This window comes from Heloderma suspectum, chromosome 2 (assembly GCF_057233095.1).
Source record: "Heloderma suspectum isolate Gila_16-S chromosome 2, 16-S_ref, whole genome shotgun sequence".
Lineage (NCBI taxonomy): Eukaryota > Metazoa > Chordata > Lepidosauria > Squamata > Helodermatidae > Heloderma > Heloderma suspectum.
The window spans coordinates 219,929,269-219,947,641 of NC_139459.1; the positions used below are offsets into that span (position 1 = coordinate 219,929,269).

At 50.1% G+C, this 18,373-nt stretch overlaps 2 protein-coding genes across 3 annotated transcripts in view; one reads left to right on the forward strand and one right to left on the reverse strand.

Annotated features, from left to right (window-relative positions):
• Nucleotides 1-9,812, forward strand: part of TMEM94 (transmembrane protein 94) — a 117,122-nt gene extending 107,310 nt beyond the window's left edge. Inside the window, exons 35-37 of the transcript XR_014788293.1 lie at nt 1,830-1,938; nt 2,772-3,048; nt 3,734-9,812. The gene's annotated coding sequence lies outside the window, so the exon portion shown is untranslated. The remainder of the gene's footprint in view (nt 1-1,829; nt 1,939-2,771; nt 3,049-3,733) is intronic.
• The window catches only part of CASKIN2 (CASK interacting protein 2), a 105,727-nt gene that overhangs the window by 13,395 nt on the left and 73,959 nt on the right, over nt 1-18,373 (reverse strand). The window contains exons 4-17 of one of the 2 annotated variants that reach the window (XM_084838069.1): nt 16,366-16,463; nt 15,640-15,785; nt 14,382-14,477; nt 11,247-11,377; nt 9,987-10,095; nt 8,609-8,717; nt 8,156-8,250; nt 6,710-6,827; nt 4,683-4,889; nt 3,432-3,553; nt 2,785-2,866; nt 1,991-2,085; nt 1,622-1,732; nt 1,281-1,382 (exon numbers count right to left, since the gene is read on the reverse strand). In XM_084838069.1, the coding sequence (XP_084694195.1) occupies nt 1,281-1,382; nt 1,622-1,732; nt 1,991-2,085; nt 2,785-2,866; nt 3,432-3,553; nt 4,683-4,889; nt 6,710-6,827; nt 8,156-8,250; nt 8,609-8,717; nt 9,987-10,095; nt 11,247-11,377; nt 14,382-14,477; nt 15,640-15,785; nt 16,366-16,463 (1,621 nt within the window). The remainder of the gene's footprint in view (nt 1-1,280; nt 1,383-1,621; nt 1,733-1,990; nt 2,086-2,784; nt 2,867-3,431; nt 3,554-4,682; nt 4,890-6,709; nt 6,828-8,155; nt 8,251-8,608; nt 8,718-9,986; nt 10,096-11,246; nt 11,378-14,381; nt 14,478-15,639; nt 15,786-16,365; nt 16,464-18,373) is intronic. The other variant, XM_084838070.1, reaches the window with a different exon arrangement.

Here is an 18,373-nt window from a genome sequence, read left to right on the forward strand (position 1 = left end):
GGCCCAAGGCAAAAGACAAAAAATACCAGCCTGTTGTGCCTTACAGCTCTTCCTGCCAGTCACTAAGCCTTAAGAGAGGCCTCTCACCCGCGAGAATGGGGGGAAATGGCACAACAGCTGGGAAACCATCCAATTATAGATGGCGGGTCGGGGGGAAGGGTGTGGCCATCTGGGGTATCCCAGAGGGCCAGATTAGAACCACAGGAGGGCTGAATTTGGCCCCAGGGCCTGGGCTCCCCCACCCCTGAGCTAGAAAGTTGTTTGAACGGGTCTTGGAAGCTACATAGGTAAGAGCATCCACAGGCAGAAAGAAGCAGTTTCTAAATGCCACCAACTCCATACGTAGGATTGGACCCAGCGGTGTAGTTTCACCAGCAGAAGGGAGCCATTGGCTGAACAAATTTTCCCTTCCCCCCTGCAGCCCCCCACAGCCCCCCTCCAACTGCTCTGAATGGCTGGGGGACTTTCCAGAGCAGATTTGGGGTGCATGCACAGGGCTGCAGGGGGAAGAGAGGACGGGGAGATCCTGTTGCGTGAGTGGACTTCTGCTCATGCGAGGGTTGGATTCTATCCACAACTGACAACGGCCACTTAAAATATCCCAGAGACCCGGGTTGAAATCCCACTTTAGCCATGAAGCACAGTGGTTTTACCTCAGGCTAGTCACTCCCTCTCAGCTGAAGCGAGCTCACAGGTTTGTTCTGGGTGTAAAATGGGGAGAACGGCATGTTTGGTGCCCTGAGCTCCTTTGAGAAGGGGCAGGCACAGCACACATGTCATAGCAATGACAACGATGAAGATGACAAGGATCCATCCCCGGCAGAGAGCGTCAGAGCCACTGCTGTGACATGCACTGGGTGCTGCTGCCCGTGAAGTCTGGAACGGGTGGGGAAAGCCTGGGCAGTGATTCTGTTAGCAAGACTTGGTGTGTGACGTTCTACTGATGAGTATAATCAATAAACCTACATAGCGCTTAAAAAAACTGAAATATGCTCTGCGACATCCCTCTGTAGTAGGTCGCTACTAGCTCCATTTTACAAATAGGTACCTGAGGCAGGGAAACAGATACTTGGTCGAGGTGACAGAAGAAGTCCATGCCAGAGGTAGGGCTTAAATTCAACTCGTCCGTGGCCAGTGCTCTAACCAAAGGGCCACGGGAGCTGTATTTTCCAGCTACATGGCAGCTTGCTTAAGAACCCCATACATCTTTCTGTAGCACCCGCCAAGTAGATTAGCCCTGGGCACGTCGCTGTAGGTTGCACCCTGCTCTCTATACTCACAGGGATGTAACTTGGGAGCCATTCGGCAATGCTGAGCTGTCCAATCTCGGTGGAAATTTTCTTCCTGTGGCCTGGCTTGGTCACTCCAATGGCTGTCAGATCCTGGAACAAAAAGTGGCACAGGTGCTTTCACTCATCTACTACCAGGCATATGCCCTGCACATGGTCTAGAATGGGGAGCTGGGAAACTAGACACAGCACCTGGTCTGCTCCTGAGAAGAGAGAGGCAAGTTCTCCCAAACACCAAGCGATGATGAGTGGTGTGGATGGATGGTGGTTGGGAAACCCAAAGGCTTCCTCCCCTCCCTTTTGCTCAGCCCCCTCTGCTTTCACTGCCTTACCTCCGGTGTCATGCGGCTGATTGTCGGCACATCATAGCCCGCGTTCAGGAAGTTGTCTGTGTAGCCCTCCAGCTGGAATTCACACAGCCAGTTGTAAATGGCTTCAGCGTCCTGGGAAGGGGAGACAGAGGCGTCCTTTGTGAAGGTGGCATGGAGTGGCATGGCACCGAGTGGGGAAGACTAAGACATTCCTGTAATTGCTTCACAGAGACAGCAATGGAGCACTTGAGCTCACATATCCCATACACACTGCATCCTCCAGTATCCTCCTACCACTGGAAGACACGCAAATGTAGCTCCTTCAAGAGCTTTCAAAGGTGGGTGCAGTTTCCCCACGTCATGCATATATACAACACTTGATTCTAGTACCTTCCCCTTCAGGATTTGCTCTGGGCGTAGATACTGGTGGGAGAAGATCCTGTCGCTGGCGTTGCAGTTGGAGAGGTTCTGCTGTGCCAGGGTCCCTGCAAGGGGCCAGAGCAGAGTCAGAGGGGCTCTGGAGCTTTGGATGGAGTTGGTACAAGCCACAATCATCCAGGGAGCCCCTGTTGCCAACACAACCATTGTTTGTCTCAATGGGGCTTGTGTGGGAGTTGCCAACCAGCCATATCGACTGAAATGAATGAAGGCTGCGGTGGCACTTTTTGTATTTGTGCCACGGAGAAGTTCCATAGGTAAGCTAAAGTTGAACACAGACTTTATTTAGTTAGCTTAATTTCTATCCTGCCCTTTCTCAGGGGCGAGTACACAACAGCTTGTGGGGAAAAAAATACCCAATTTCATCTGTAACCTATGCAGAAATTAAAAATCATCCCCCACCCACCCACCCACCCCTGACCTGCTTGTCCTGCTGTTGAATGTCAGCTCAAATTGAAACATTTTACAGCTCTTACCAAAGCTGTGCAGGCTTAAATTTTGTTGGACCTCTAGGGAATGGGCAGTCCACAACTGAAGGGCAGATATCAAGAACACCTCCCTACATGCCCTTGCTGTTTGAAATGAATAGTGTACTGTTACTGCCATGCAAATAGCCACCCCACCAGGTGGTCATCACTATGAAGGGTGTCCCTCATTTGTTTCCCTTTCAAAAGCTGCTCTGCTTCCTTTTAACTGCCCTTGCAATGTACACTTCTGTCTCCTGCCAACCCAGACTCTCCTCTTACCTAGCATGGCATTTGTCTGTCCGTTGAGAGAATTCGAACCCAGGAGGTGCTGCTGCAGATCCTCCCCACCAGGTGAAAGTGGCTGCGTAAACAGGAGTGAAGAGCCGAGTCAGAAATAAGAGTGTACTGGAGGAGAAGCGTGGGATTTGCTGCGCAATGTGACTTTTCTGCACGCTCAACGTTTTGCACACAGCATCAGCAATGGGATGCTTGCAGTTGCGGCGTAATCCTTCTCCCAAATCTCCTCTAGTTGGGCACTGAAAGGTACATTACCTCTAACAACCTGCTTCCTTTCCATTTTGTTGTTGTATGTATGAACACCATCAATCCACAGCAGCCTCCCCCAAACTGGCGACGTCCAGATGTTTTGGTCTACAACTCCCTGGATTCTTGACCGCTGGTCATCCTGACTGGGGCTAATGGGAGTTGAAGTCCAAAACATCTGGAGACCACCACATTAGGCTAGGCTGATCTACAGGCAGATTAACGGTGTTCAGTGGACGAGCGTGTGTGTCTCTGGGAAGAGAGATCACAAGGATCTTAAAGGAAGAATTGACCTGATTGGGAGGCGATCATGACGGGGCGTGTGTTTGGGGGGATGGGGCATGGAGGGAGGTTTTCGGACAAATGACATAGCCTCCCCTTACCTTCACGTTCTCAATGAGGATTCCGGTGGTTTGCCCATTGGTGCCCTCCATGCTCTGTCCACTGCCAGCACTCCTGGTGCTGCTGATGCTGCCCTCGCTGCCCACGCTGTTCCTATCGCCTGCTGTTTAGGAGAAGAGGAGACCGTTCAGCATGGGGGCTGTAGGCAGGGTGGGGTGGGGGGGAAGGGTTTCCTGTTGCCCATGGAACACTAGGCAAGCAGGCCACGTTCGCCGTGGGAGGCGTCTGCTGGCAGTAGCAGCCCATCACAGCCTCTGGTTCGGGGCCTTGGGTTTCCTTGCAGGCTTTGCCACAGAACACCTGGGCAGGCTCCCCTTGCCGCCAACTGGCACGTGGTGAAAGAATTCCGCGCTGGGACTTCTTCCCTGCATCAGCATCCAGTGGCTGTGGTCCCGCCCGCAATCCCAAGGAATCAGGTTGGGAATCACTCTGCTTTTACAGAGGCATCAAGGCAGAGGTCCATCTCCCACCAGACTGCCGGAGGGAAAGTGGGAAGGAGAAGTGCAGCGTGGGAGGCACAGCGACAGCTAGCAGGCAGGACTGCATGTGGTGGGGTGCACTGTTCGTGGAGCAAGGAGTGGTTCTCCATGGCAAACATGTGTACTGAGAGAGATGCTACCTGTGGCAGAGATGTCCGTGTTGCAGGGGTGGGCATGTGTTTTGGCCAAGGATGTATATGTGTCAGGTATGCTGTGATGTGGAAAAATGTGCATCTGAGATCTATATGCAAAAGGGAGGGATTGCCTGGATGAACAAGTGTGCTTTTGGTGGGGCTTATCAGTGGCAGGTGAGTGCAGGCAGGGTTGGGAGTGTCCCCAGGTGTGTATTGCCAGTGTGTACCAACAGTGGATGGATAATGGGAGGTGGGGAAGGGCAAGAGTGAGCATGCATTGGGGGAGGTGCACTGTGTGGCAGAGATACTCTGTGGATAGTCTGAGCTATCTGCTTGCAGAGGGGAGCAGAGACACATGTTAATGTCCTCTGTGGTCTATGACTGATGCAGAAGGGGGATACAGATCAAGAGCAAGAGTGTGCGTGAGAGAACGTGATTTCAACGATCGATGCTCAGGGTATAAATGGAAGAGGAGGAGCTGCTCCACCTACAGCTCCCTGAAATCACACCCCTTCCCACTGGCTGCTTCTCTCCTCTTCCTCTCCCCGCCCCAGAATTTGCCCGCAGGCAGCATGAAGGGAGGGAGAGCTGCCCAGCCCAGTCCAGCAGTGCCCCTGACCTGGGCTCTCAGCTGCTGGGGCTGTCCCGGTCAGGGCGAGGTGGGTGCAGGCTGCGGGGAGGCCGAGGGGTGCCTGCGGCAAAACAGGCGGAGAGGCGTCTGTATGTGGCTGCAGCCTGCCAGGAGGGGTGGCGGCAGTGGCAACCTGCTGGCCCTTGGCAAGGCTCTGGCACGGGTGTAAGGACGCCATGCGGGGAAGAGTCAGGCCTGCATGTAGAGACAAAACATGCGGGTCAGAACAGAGCGTGTGGGGAGGCAGGGGGGGGTGGGGGGGGGCTCCTGCATGGCCCACCTCCTCTGCTAACAGGAGCCAGGCGCACAATGCAGTGCTGAGGCGTATGGGGATGTCTGCTGGGACTGGAGATTGCTTAGCTGCTCCTGGAGCATGTATGCCCATGTAGGGGTGATGCTGCTGGCGAGTTCAAAACATTCAGAGCGGGGGGGGGGGCAACTTGTTGCTCTCTGGATGTTTTGGCGTAGAGTTCCCATATTCCCTCACTATTGGTTACGCTGGCCAACCTCTAGATGGCCACAAGTTGCCCACTCCTGATACAGACAGAAGGTGGGACGCTTATTCATTGCACAGGCTTTTCCAGAGTGATTCCTACAAGGAATTTCTAAGCAGCCAACAATGGACAAAGCCAGCAGAGGTCATGTAGAATTCCTTTTTCCTTCCTTCCTTGGACCTTTTTCATAGGGAGGACTCCTTCCTATGAAAGGGCACCTCTCATTGGGTTCCTGTAGAACTGTACCCAATGATTTAGCTTCATAATTCCCAAACATCTATGGCTGGAAAACATTCAGAGAGTTGTAGGCGGTTTGAAAGCATAACCATAGTTTATGATGTGTATATTAATCCCACTTTCACCTCCAGTATACAGGCTTTGCAGGTTGTTGTATTGTTTTAAAAACCTGCAAAACCTGTTTCACCAGAGTTGACAGTAGCACAAAAGAAGCATGTGTATGTGCATGAATGCATGCTATGGGAAAAGGAAAATGCCATCTGAAAGAAAAATGTCTCTTAAACTACTTTAAAATCTCTTAACAACTGTCTACATCCTCAGTTGTCTTAAGACAGAACAAATTAAAATATGTAGTCAATCATTTTAACAAGTGATTGACTTACTGTAATGGTTATACAACTACATGGAGAACTGGACGACTGCACCATCCATCCATAGGCTGAAAATAATTCTATAATTTGCATCTGATCAGACACGGGTGGACCCTGCAGCTGGTTGTCTCTCAGTATGGCTGTATCTACACCTCAGTAAATGTCGCCATTTGATAAACGCTGGTCTGAATTTGTCCCAGGATAAACTGGAATGCAAACACACAATCGTGCCTTTCTTAGAAGGCAAGGACAGAGAGCGTGCACACCTACAGTTCCATGCCTACAGCTTCCTACAACAAGATGCATTCCACAGGCCAATTTAATGTTAACAGTTGATTTAGTTTAATACCTCCTGAACATACATTAACTCCTATTCTTCCATTGTTGAGAAGGAAGCAGGAGTTATGGATTCCTCACTTCCCTTTAAAGAGGAATCCACACCTTCCATTCCTGAATTCTTTATTCATAGGAAAGTTGTCAGAGATTCCCCCATATAATCCTCTCCCAAAAGCCGAACAGATGGGAACCCTTGGTTATTCGTTTATGAATTAACTGGACATGATCCTTCTTGAGGTGAAAAAGTGAAGAGCTGACTCTTGTACCAAGAGTGTGCATGAACAATACCGGGAAATAAAGGCCCTTTAGTGTCAATAATCATGACACTGAAGGGCCTAATGTTGTTTGCCTTTGCTCGTGTGAAAATACCAACCAAAGGCAGGGAGACCATTGTCATGAGCTGCTAGAGTAGTAGTAGGAGATTATGGGAACATAAATTCTTGTTGCAGGGAGAAGACACTGATCAAATGGGTTTTACTGAGAAATGGAATCACAGGTGTTCCTACCCTTCTTCCTCACCCTGTGATCGTATCTCTGGTCTCCCACAAAGCTCCCCAAAGGGGGTCCCCAGGCCAACCTGTCCGCTTGCTGATGACTTCGACAATGGATGGAGGGAAGTAGCCCACTCGGTCCGTGCCCTTCTGAGAGTCATGGATATGGCCCTTCCAGCGTCCATCTGCATGCTGTTCCAGGACCTGGCAAGACAGGATAGTTCCCATCACAAGTGGGACAAGACAGGACTGCAGAATCAGACATTTGAAAGGAACCACAGGAGTCATTGCGTTTAACCTGCACAACAAAAGCGGGGAGTGGGGGGTGGGTAGAGCACAGTGGCTGAGCTACAAATGAAGAAGTCTCCCCCTCCCCACCGCCTTTTCAAATCTTCCCTCTGCCATGAATTTGCTCAGTAACTCATGCTTTTGCCCCCAGCAGCATGGGGATAAAAATAGTAGCCCACAGGTTACAGGACTGCTGTAAGGACACTAACAAGATAATGTACGTGAAGTGCTTTGAACACTGTAAAGGGCTATGTAAATGCTAAGCTTTAGTGGGTCAGATCCAGAGGTAGTCATGCTTAGAGTAGACCCATGAAATCTATGGGACATGTTAATCATGACTAACTTCAGTCCTGTCAGTTTCAATGGATCTACTCTAATCATGACTAAGTCTGGATCCAACCCATTAGGATTAGACCAAACATATCTTTTCAGCCATAAGGACTAGAAACTTGCTGTTTAAGAAAGCAAGCAAGCAAGCTGTGCTTCTCAGCTGAATTCAATGCCTGCATTTAGAATTCACATCAAGGGTGGGGCATTTGGCCCTCATTCGGCCTGAGGGCCACATTCAATTTCAGAGAAGCTCTAGGGGGCCCGCATTCCATTGATGGACAGGGCTGAAGGCAAAGGAGGTGAGGCCAAACATACAAACATACCAGCAGATTGTAGAGTAACGCTCTTACTGCCAGTCACTAAGCCTCAGAAGAGTAATTAAGCATTTTGGCCCTTGAGAATGGTTGGGAAAGAAACCCTGCAGAAAAGCTGGGAAACAATCAAATGGTTGGGAAAAAGGGGACATGGGGGCCCTGGAGGGTTGGATTTTGCCCCCGGACCTGAGGTTCCCCACCCCTGGTTTACATTCTGCACTTTCTCTGCAGAATCATGGTCACACAGAGCGCTGTTCAGATGCCGTACCACCCCGGTCTGCTGTCCTTTCTAATCCGTAGCACATGTTCTCTGTTGTGTGTGCATCCTTCTTTAAACCTCTTGCCCACAACCAGACACAGAGCCTACCCAGATCTGATTACAATAGTGCTCTTCCCGCCACTTCCTGTATTGTGGATATGATACTCCTGTTCACCTAAGCCAAAATTACATTTGGTTTTTTTTCTGGCCACCGCAGTCCCACCTGGGGTCCATGACTGGGACGGCACAAGGCCTACAGCAAAGTGAGGCTGAGGAAGGAGTGCTGAAGGCAGAGCGTTTCAGCCACCTAGGAGCTTATATGACTTCCGCCAATCTCTCACCGTGATGACATCTCCAGCACGGATGTTGAGAGCCGTTGGGTCATGGAGGTTCCAAAAATCCTTCAGAGCTCGGACCTTCAGGATTCCTGATGCCTCTGAAGACAAAGGGTAGAGGGAAGAGAGAAGAGGAAGGCAGAGGAGGCAAGAGACGGGGAGGAAAATTGGCAAGAAGAGGAAGAGGATAACGTTACTCCCTGTGCACTTAATTCATCCTACACCCCACTGCCTGCACACCCATGTTTGTTGCAGCCATCCTGTTCACCCCAGCGCCGCCACCCCCCTCAGTTTTCAAAGGTGGAATTATTTAGATTAGGTTTCCATGAGAATGATGGGGCTGAAAAGTACCTACGCTGTGCTCCTCCCCAAAAGACTTCACTGCTAACAGCCAAAGCACTGTGCCTGGCAACTTCCCTCCCATCAGGGCCTCCCAGGACTACTTTTCGGCCTGCTCACCTCGCAGTAGTTGTTTGATGTCCTTGCTGGCATGTGAGGTGGTGAACTGGTTCACAATGTCCAGGGCTGTCTGGTTGTAGGTGTTGCGGATGTTGACATCAATGCCACCCTACCCACAGAGAGGAAGTTAATAGCAGGCCTTGGCAGGGGAACCCTCCTTGAGGGAAGCATTCTTGTTCTGAGCTGGGATTCAATACAAGCACCAGGCTACCTCCTACACCACAGTCCTTGACAGCAAAAGCAACAGCCACTGAGGGCAACAGTGGCAGGCCCTCCTGGCTGGGGAGCAGCACAATTCACCACTCCTCTCCCACTCTGCCGCCTGATGTGGGCACTCAGTCTGCTTCATGATAGGGCTGGCCCTGGAGCAGCCTTCTCAGAATTGTACATTAGTGGCTTTGGCCCTGTGAGGTCTTGGGTTCAAAACCCTATTTAAAACTCATTGGAGGCCTTGGGCTTGGCTCTCACTCCTCAGCTTCCTGTAAGAATATCACTAGCCTCCTTCACAGGGCGTCGTCGAGAAGGATAAGGGAAGCACGCTAAGGTACAGTGTACATAAAAATGGTTACAAAACAGCAGCTCCCTATGTATGCTTTGTAACATTGTTTGCAGTTACTTCGTGGGGGCGGGGGGATGTTCACAAGTGTTGAGGAGTTGCAGAGTCGCTCTGGCTAGCCATGCCCCCAGTGGTGTGCATGCTTGGCCATGGCCCCGGCTGGTTGCACTTTCAGCAGCCTAGTGAAGGGGTAATTTGTGTGGACCAATGCATGAAGGCTCCTCCACATTTGGAGGAATTGTTTCAGGCCTCTTCCCAAACTGTGTGCATTGTCACTGGGGGCGGGGCTAGCAACCCCCTCACACATTCTTACACATGTGACTGGGGGTTGTGTGAACACCCCCACCCATTCTTTTTTTCCTATTTCTGTGGGCCAGGCTGGGGACCAGGTGTCCTCTTTTACGGAGGACAGTCCTCTATTTGAAGACTGTCTAATCTAATTCCAATTTAAAGATAAAGAACCATCAGAACTGTTGCCCATCAACAGTCAGCACCTGAAAAACAGGCTGAACAGGCAAGCACATAGGTCAGCTGGTCATATTCTTCCACACTATGACGAGACGTACTGTATTTCTATTTAAATTATAATAATTATTTCTAGGTTTGCATCTAGGCATAAAAATTAGCATATGCAACTGTTACACAAATCACTGCCCTCTTTTATCCTCTTTTTAGGCAATGCATTTCCTCTTTTTTGGTGATTCAGAAGGAGCCACCCTATTTCTGCATCAGCTGCGAGGCCTGTGGCCTCTGTAAGACTGAAGCCTTTTGGTCACCAAGCAACCGTCCTGACCTTGACTACAGTTTTACTTTTAGCCTCACTTGCAGCAGCAGGCGCACCACCTCCGTCTTCCCATACAGCGCTGCTTCATGCAAGGCGGTTCCTGTCTTCGTCTGTTTGTTGATCTCGATTCCAGCTTTCAGGAGTTGCCTGCGCAGGCAAGAATATTTAAAGAATGAGCACCAGCAATCAGATTACACTGTCCTGAATACCATGGAGAGGCTAGGGAGGACAAGGAGAAGAACGGATGAGAGATGGAGTTACTTGTGTTGCAAAACAGATTGAATGGTAGAAGCACACTGTGGGTATATTTGCCCCGTAGTTTAATGTGCTAAATTATGACATAACGCTAGCATGGCAGGGATTTCATTAGAAGATCAGTGGTAATTTGGTGAACATAATTTCTACTAGTGAAAGATCAGAAGACACTTAGGGCACAATCCTATGCATGTTTAAACAGAAAAAAGCCCTGTAACTCCCAGCGTTCCCCAGCCAGCCAGCCAGCCAGCCAGCCAGCCAGCCAGCCAGCCAGCCAGCCAACTTTTCTTTTATTTTCTGAACATGTATAGGATTGCACGCTTAATTGCTGTTTCTTAATACTTGAGAGAGAGTGGAGATGATCCAGGAATAAGGCAAACTGTGAGTACTTCTGCCCTTGTGGGGAGAAATATCTTTTGTGAAGGCAAGCATTCTCTGTATCCCTGTAATGTGTGGGCATATGAATTGGCTGCTACTTTTCTCCATGCAAGGAGCTAGAGCTGAGGGGAAATGCAATAGTTTGATCCCTTCTGTAGAGTGAGTTGGACACACACAGAAGTGGAGTCATTTACTGCTAGTTAATGCCAGTGTAAACAATTTCTGTTTGGAAAGATAGGTAGATGTAAACTCCTGGGACAAAATGAGCCTTCCAGTTTTGCTGCCCAATTTGCAGGTCACCAAATTTGGGGCCTTTTGGTGACTTCTAGGGATGGGGAAAATTCTGGTGTGTGTGAACTCATCTGCACTCCTTCAAGCAATTTGGCCCCCATTCTATTTTCCCCGTTATGATGTTCTGAGAGGCATGGGGTGGGGGAGAAATGCTTGCCCTCTCTGGCAGCTGCTATTATTTTTGTTTAAATGTGTTGCAGAAATTTGCACCCACTCCTGAAATGCAAGAGGGAGAACAGTTTTACCCCCTCTTTTGCTCCCCTCCCCACACACAAATATTGACCCAAAGTGCAGTCCTATATTAAAAGGCCTGAAGCTCACACATCTGGACTATTCAGTGAAGCCAGGAGTTTGGAATTGCCCAGAGGAGTTACCTGATGATCTCCTTGTGCCCATTCTTGGCTGCCAAATGTAGAGGAGTGGCGTAGTTGGGGTCACTTGTGTCTTTGGATTGTCCCTCGAGCAAAGCCACGCACATGTGGCTGTTCAGGAGCAGCTGCGCCACCTAAGGTGGACAAAGAAGGGGATGGGAAGAAAAGTGGGAGACAGAGGGGTATTTAAGCAAACATACATTGTGGGGCAAATGCCAGACTATTGCCTATTCTGCCCTATTCTACAGAATAAGTAAAACAGAGGAGGGACCATAGCTTGGTGACAGAGCTCCCGCTTTGCATGCAGGAGCTCCCAGGTTCAATCCCTGGCATCAGTTAAAGAAGGGATGAGGTGGCAGGTAATAGGATGGACCCTCCTCTGCCTGAGACCTGCGGTGCCTCCGTCTGGGATGGAGGAGGACCCAGACCACCTCAGCCTGAGAGTGTTTGGGGAAGGGCCCAGCACATAGGCAGGTGGAAGAGTCTGCAGCTTGGCCCAGCTGGCCTCATTTATTAATCAGCCGCTGCATAAACACAAGCCTCAAATGCAGTTCAGCTGCTGGAAGCAATGGTTAATGCTTGTCCATAGCGGAAAATGCTCCTGGACCCAGCTATAATTATTCTCAAACCCAGAATGACTGACTATTCTTCAACACGTCCCTATATCTGGTTTTATTTTCCTTGGCTTCAGATTGATCTTCCTGGCTTCTTAACCTTGGGCTGTTTAATGACTAACATTAGCTGCTGCTTATCACTCGGCCGGAGTAATTTACAGCAAGGCTCTGGAGAGCCGTTGCCAGTCAGTACTGGGCTAGATAGACCGATGGCCTGATCTGGTATAAAGCAGCTTCCTATGTTCCCAAGCGTCAAATGGTCAGCACCACATCAGAAGCCATTCTGCTCATGTCCATTCCATCTTTGACCCTCTCTTAGAATGATGAAGGTGACAATCTTATACATGATTACTCAGAAGTAATGCCCACTGTGTTCAATGGAGCAGGGCCAGTTCCAGGTTTATTTTTTGTGATGGGGGGCTTGTGGAAGTGAGCTCCTCTGCTTGGGGCTCCCTCCTTGGTGGCGGGAGGCAGCAGTGCTCTGAGCAATGTGCCGGATGTCCATGTCTAGCTGCATTTTAATTTCCCACAATCCTCCTGAGTGATGCTACAGTGTCTGGGACACTGTGGGAAATTAATATGGCAGCTAGGCCCAGCCACCTGGTGCTGCTCAGAATGCTGGGTCGGAATTTTTATTTAACTGGGGGGCCTGGGGCAGGTGTCAGCAATGGGTCAACAGGGACCTCTGTATAGGGTGTGGGTGTGTGTGGGGTGGGGGGGGAGGGCTGGAGAGGCTGTGGGAAGGAGGTGTGTGTGTGTGTGGGGGGGCAGCCGGCTTCTTCCAGCCCAGTTACATGGGCCTAAGTCTGGATCCAAAGGTTTCTGTCCAAGGAGGACCAGTGCTCTGGCGGAGCCATTCCTTCCATTCCAGCTTCGCAGAGAATGAAATGGGGTGGGGATATGACACCTGCTGTACATCTGCCTTGCTTCAAAACTCTTAAAGGGGTGGGATTCCTGGGCCCTTTGGAACAGGGTCATCATGGCTATCACCATCCTCTCAATTCTCTCTTTTTCCAAACTGCACCTGCCCAGTTCCTTCAGCCTCTCCACCACAGGTCTTACATTCCTTGCAGCTCCTTCTGCCCGAAGGCACTACAGAGAGGGTGCAATGGTAGGGCTCACGGCAATTAACTGGGAAAGGTCACTGTGGTAGAAAATAATTTCTTCTTCAAGGACCTTTTCCCTTCCCCTGAGAGGCTTTGGGTTTGAACTGGCCTCACCCATAGGAAACACCTACACATACATAAAGCGCAGTCTGTACCCAGAGGTCCTGGGAGTATTATTTTGTGACACAGTGATTCTAGATTTATCATGCTATCTATAGCCTTTTTGTTATAAAAATGGACCTTCAAGCCAACCCCCTGCCTTGGGATGAGAACAGAATGTTGCCTTTCCTCCGCCTCGTTTCGGTGCAGGCCCTTGGGCTAATATCCTTCAGCGCATATTTGTTTGCTGTTCTCCCCTTAGGGGCTCAGGGGGAAGCTTCCCGCCCCCAGGAATTCCTTCCAAGCAGCTTCTGCACCTGTCCTGAATACCGGAGACAAGAATCCACTGCCATTCCCAGCTTTGCCAGGTTGGAATCCCAGGCCTTCTCTCCCAGCTGGCTTTGGTTCTGCCTTTGCAGCCTGGGGGGATTATCAGGGCTCAGGCACTGTCTGGTTTCTGATGGGAGCGGTGGAGAAAGTCCTGGTTGCTGTCCTGCCAGGGTTGCAGAGGGAATGGAGGCTCTGTTATGTACCAGAACCATGACAAGGCCCTCCAGGTCTCTTTGGTCCGTTTGCATGCCCTTGTAGTAATCTAGTGACCTCTTCTTGGCATGGGGAAAGAATTGGGCTTCTAAGGATATTTGAAGAGTTTACAGTACTGTTCCACCCCGCCTGCCCCATCAGAGGGAACGTTTCCTTGCCAGCAGCCCTCAGGTTGGTGTGAAGCTGGCTCAGGAATGTTCCACAGGACAGGACAAAGTCGAAAAAGATTGTCATTTGTTACTGATAGTGGAGTTGGGCCTCCTGCAGTGTCAGAGCAGTCGTAACCATGTCAGTGTAGGGGAATATGAACAGGGCCTATCGTTGCCCTCTATGCTCTGAATGACTTTTGGTTGCAGATGCAGTAGTGTGGCCAGGTGTCCTTCTTGACAGAGGACAGTCCATTATTTGAAGGACTGTCAGGAGACAGCCCTCTTTTATGAGGGTGTCCTCTGTTTTAAGGGCTGTCCAGTCCACTTCTGGTTTAAAGATAAAGAACCATCAGAAGGAAGAACTGGGCCTTCAAGTTGCCCATCAACAGCACCTGGCAGCCAGTTGAGCAAGGCACACAGATCACCAGGTCACAGTCTTCCCTACTAGGGTGAGACGTATTGCATTTTTATTTAAATTATATTAAGTATCTCTAAATTTGCATATGTACATATAAATTAGCATATGCAAATGTAATGCAATTTGGTGGCCTCTTTTGTACTCTTTTTTAGGGATGCGTAAGCGATCACCCTAGTTTGCAGGCAGTGGCTACCGACACTTCTGCTTACCTTCAGCCTCCCAAACTCGCAGGCCAGGTCCAGGGGAGTTTTCTTCGCCTTGTTGACGAGGCATGGGTTGGACTGGTGCTGCAGCAGCATCTCTGACTGCAGATGGATAGGTAGGAACATGGAAAGAACAAAGGGAAACTGGGAAAATTGGCAATAAGTTACCCAACTGGACATCTCACTTTCCTGTGATCTATGCAGCACGAATCCACAGCCCTCCTGTAAGAGGGCCCTGCTCAGAACCACCACAAAACACAGCTCTTTGCTGATCAAAGTGGACCTGTGATATGCCTCTGCTTCTCCTGCTGGTCTAATCCAAATCAGTCAAACCCAGAGGTTCCCCAACCTTTCCTAGACAGCCCTCAAGTCCAACCCAAGGTTAATCTAGTACAAAGTCAAGATCACCTCGGTGCTCTCATCTGCCTCTTCAAGAATCTCTCTCCCCACCCACCCCCACTCAGCAGAGAGGAAGGGTTGTCTGCTTCACATAGTGAAATCTTGGAGAGGATGCACATTCCTCAAATCCACAACTTCAGTAAATATGGTATCTGTTGCAGTGCCTGCTATTCGGAGAATTTCAGCTTTGGGTTGGGGGGGGGGATGAGTTTTTTTTATTGAGCAAGGGCCTAGTCCTCATCATAGTGTACAGATGCTTGAAAACATGCAAGCAGTGTCTGATGAAAGCTCACAGGAATCTGGCAGAACATTGGGGTTACTTCTGGAGAGGCTTTAATGCTGTACATACCTCTTTGTCCATGTCTGCTAGTTCCTGCTCCCTGGCCTTAATCATAAGGGCCTAATGAAATTTAATGAATTTGCACAGTTGTAGTCACCAGAATTTAGATATTCTTGATGGAAAATACTTTTTATTTTATAGAGCTAAGTATATGCAGCTCTGGTCATGGGTTTAGCCCAGGATAAAATACTATACAGATTCATGCTTCTCAGACCAAAGTGACTTTTGCCGTTTTCCCCCTCTTCGCCTCCTGCTGAAATGTGTAGAGGAGGTTATCCTGGGTCTTGCATGTGATTGCTTACCATTTCCCACAGAAACTCCACAGCCCTATCCGTGCTTTGTCCTGGGACAGTCTCATTAATGCTGAAGTTTCGTAGTGCAGTTTTTCAGCTAGTTTGTGGGTGGTGGGGTAGGCATGTGAGAAAGCGCTGAGGGTTGTGGGGTGAGGATGACAGAAAGTTTTGGGATTGGTGGGTGTGAACCATATTGGCCTCTTTCCCTCCCTCCTGATGGTTCCCCACTCACCACTTCATAGTGGCCATATTGTGCAGAAAGGTGAAGTGGGATTTGTCCATCCAGCGATGCCATATTGACTGAAGCAGCTGCCCGTAACAGCAGACGCACTGGCTCCACCTTGCCTTGCCAGGCAGCGTAGTGTAGTGGGCGCATTCCTGTAGGGAGACAGTGTGAGGGGACAGGCTGCACTATGTGCGAGCTGGAGGGCAAGGGTGGGCACAAGGTAGATCTCCCCATTTTTTGGACTTCAGCTCCCAGAAGCCCCTGCCAGCATGGTCAATGGCTAGGAATGCTGGGAGTTGAAATCCCAGAATCTGGAGATCTACTTTCTGCCCACCTGTGCTATATGGGCATAGAATGAGAGTCTGGGCCTAATAAAGCCCCCACCCCTCAAGAGCTAACCACACAACATCCTAGCCTCATCAGTCCCCTTCTCAGGCCTTGGCCTTACACAGGGACAGGGAGTGGGATTAGCGAGGGGCATGATTCTAGTTGGAGCAGAAGATGGAGTGTGGCACAACCTCCCGTCAATGACACCCAAATATTAATCAAACTGTATCCCCCTTGAAGAACTAGATTCCCCATCACATTGTTTTCCAAAGACACCTTTTCCTTCATGAGCTAGCTTAAGGTCGTTCCCTCACACTGGCTGCTGGGGAGACAACAGGGAGGGCCTTTCTCCTGCTTGATGAGGTGTGGGAAGAAGACTGGGGAGGAGGCAAAGAGCCTGCTTACCATTGATGTCCTTAATATCCACAGTAGCCTGTGCCTCCAGCAGCAGGGAGATGAGCTCTAGGCTCCCAACCAGGGCTGCATGGTGTAGTGCTGAAAATCTGTGAACAAGGAGGGGGAAAGCATCCTTGGATGGAGCCAAGCACCAGGGACTCCTTAACTTACAGCCTAGCCCCCCGGTCTATGATCGCCAGATGATATGGACTTCAACTCCCAGAAGGCCCTGCTAGCATGGCCAATGGTTAGGAATGCTGGGAGTTGAAGTCCAAAAAATCTAGAGATTTACTTTCTGCCCACCCCCACTTTAGAATACTGATGCCCAGCTTAATAGAGTGCTCCTGCTTTTTAATGACTGGCATGCAAGGAGAAGTTCTCCAAGTGCAGCTTTTCTTATCACTCTACCTTTCTAAAGTGACACTGTGTTTGTGCCAAACTTCTCCCTGCCATGCAGCTCTTAAAAGCACAGGAAACCTCTTCAGAGCTGCTCCTCAAAATGTGCTAGGGGTGTGTGAGTGGCATTTTCATTTCTCTTTAAGGGGAAAATAATTGCATGAGAAGACCTGTAAGCAATGTTAAGAGTCAGCCCTGGTGAGTTACTACTTGTGGTGGCTGGGTGGGCCTTGTTTTCTGGGCACTGATGACCATAAAGTCAGACAGAAAAAGCGAACGCTGTGGTCTCTCTGGCCTGGGGACAGATTCCTGGGCATGGAGTACATCTCCTCCCCTGCCCCACCTCTCCTAGCTTGCCCTGACTATGGCAGTCTCTCTCCCAGCATGGCTTTCCTACTGTCCGAGTGTGTGAGGCCACGGAGAATGAATAGGCCCTGTGTTTCTGGCCTGTGAAAGAGGCTTGTTTATCCAGAGCCGCCCCCCCCCCCCCCGCTGCCTCAACCCACCCAGCTCCCGCCTTCCCCTGCTCGGTGCCTATTTCATTCATTCAGAAATGCCGAGGCCGGCTCAGAGCCGACAGGAGCCAAACCTCCCAGGCAATGGAGAGCTGGGAGCCTTCGAAGCAGGGACATTATCCCCAGCAAGGGTCGAAGAGGGTGGAGGGCAACTTAAGTCATAGCCTAGCCCAGCTCCTGGAACTGCATTCCTGCACTGAGCAAGGGGTTGGACTCGATGGCCTTGTAGGCCCCTTCCAACCCTACTATTCTACGATTCTATAACTGCTCGACTCTGAGGGAATGCCATAGCAGACTGGAGGAGGTTGCCCCATCCGCCCAGTACAGGAACCTGTCTGACTGAGGGGTGATGAGCAGCCACTTCAGGCGAAATACCCAGGGAGGGGGGACCCCTAGCACATCATCACAGTAGCCACCGGGGAGGTCCTTCCCCGAGCCCCAGGCAGTCGGCTGGCAGTCAGCTCCTGCTGTGCCTCTCCTGCAGGCCTCGATGTTCCAATTATCCCCACAGTAACCTCTCTGTGGGAAGAAGGGGGCCTTGCAGGCAGGAGACTGGCCAGAGGCTCTGAAGGGGCACTGTACCCACGCCAGAGGCAGGCCCAGAAGAGCTCTGATGAATAGCGTTGGACAGCAGTGTTGCCATTGCCTAGCAGGGGTAGTAGGTGACATGTGTGGTTCCCAAAGCGCTTATAGGCAGCCTGCCAGCCTTGGTTTAAATTCTCCATGTCATTACAGCAAACAATAAAAAGGAAAGTTTCTACCCTGCAGGGCTGCAACTAAGCTTCGCAGGGTGGCCGGGTGCCCTCTTTTATAGCAGACTGTCCTCTATTTGAAGGGCTGCCAGAGGACCACCTCTATTTGAAGGGCTGCCCTGTCCAATTCTGCTTTAAAGATAAAGAACCAGAAGAACTGTTGCCCATCCACAGTTAGCATCCGGACAACAGGCACAAGGGTCGCCTGTTCACAGGCTTCTACACTATGATGAGATTTACTGTATTTCTGTTTAAATTATAACAATTATTCCTAAATTTGCATCTGTACAAATAAATCAGAATGTGCAAATGTTATATAAATTACTGTCCTCTTTTGGGGGGATTCGTAAGTGA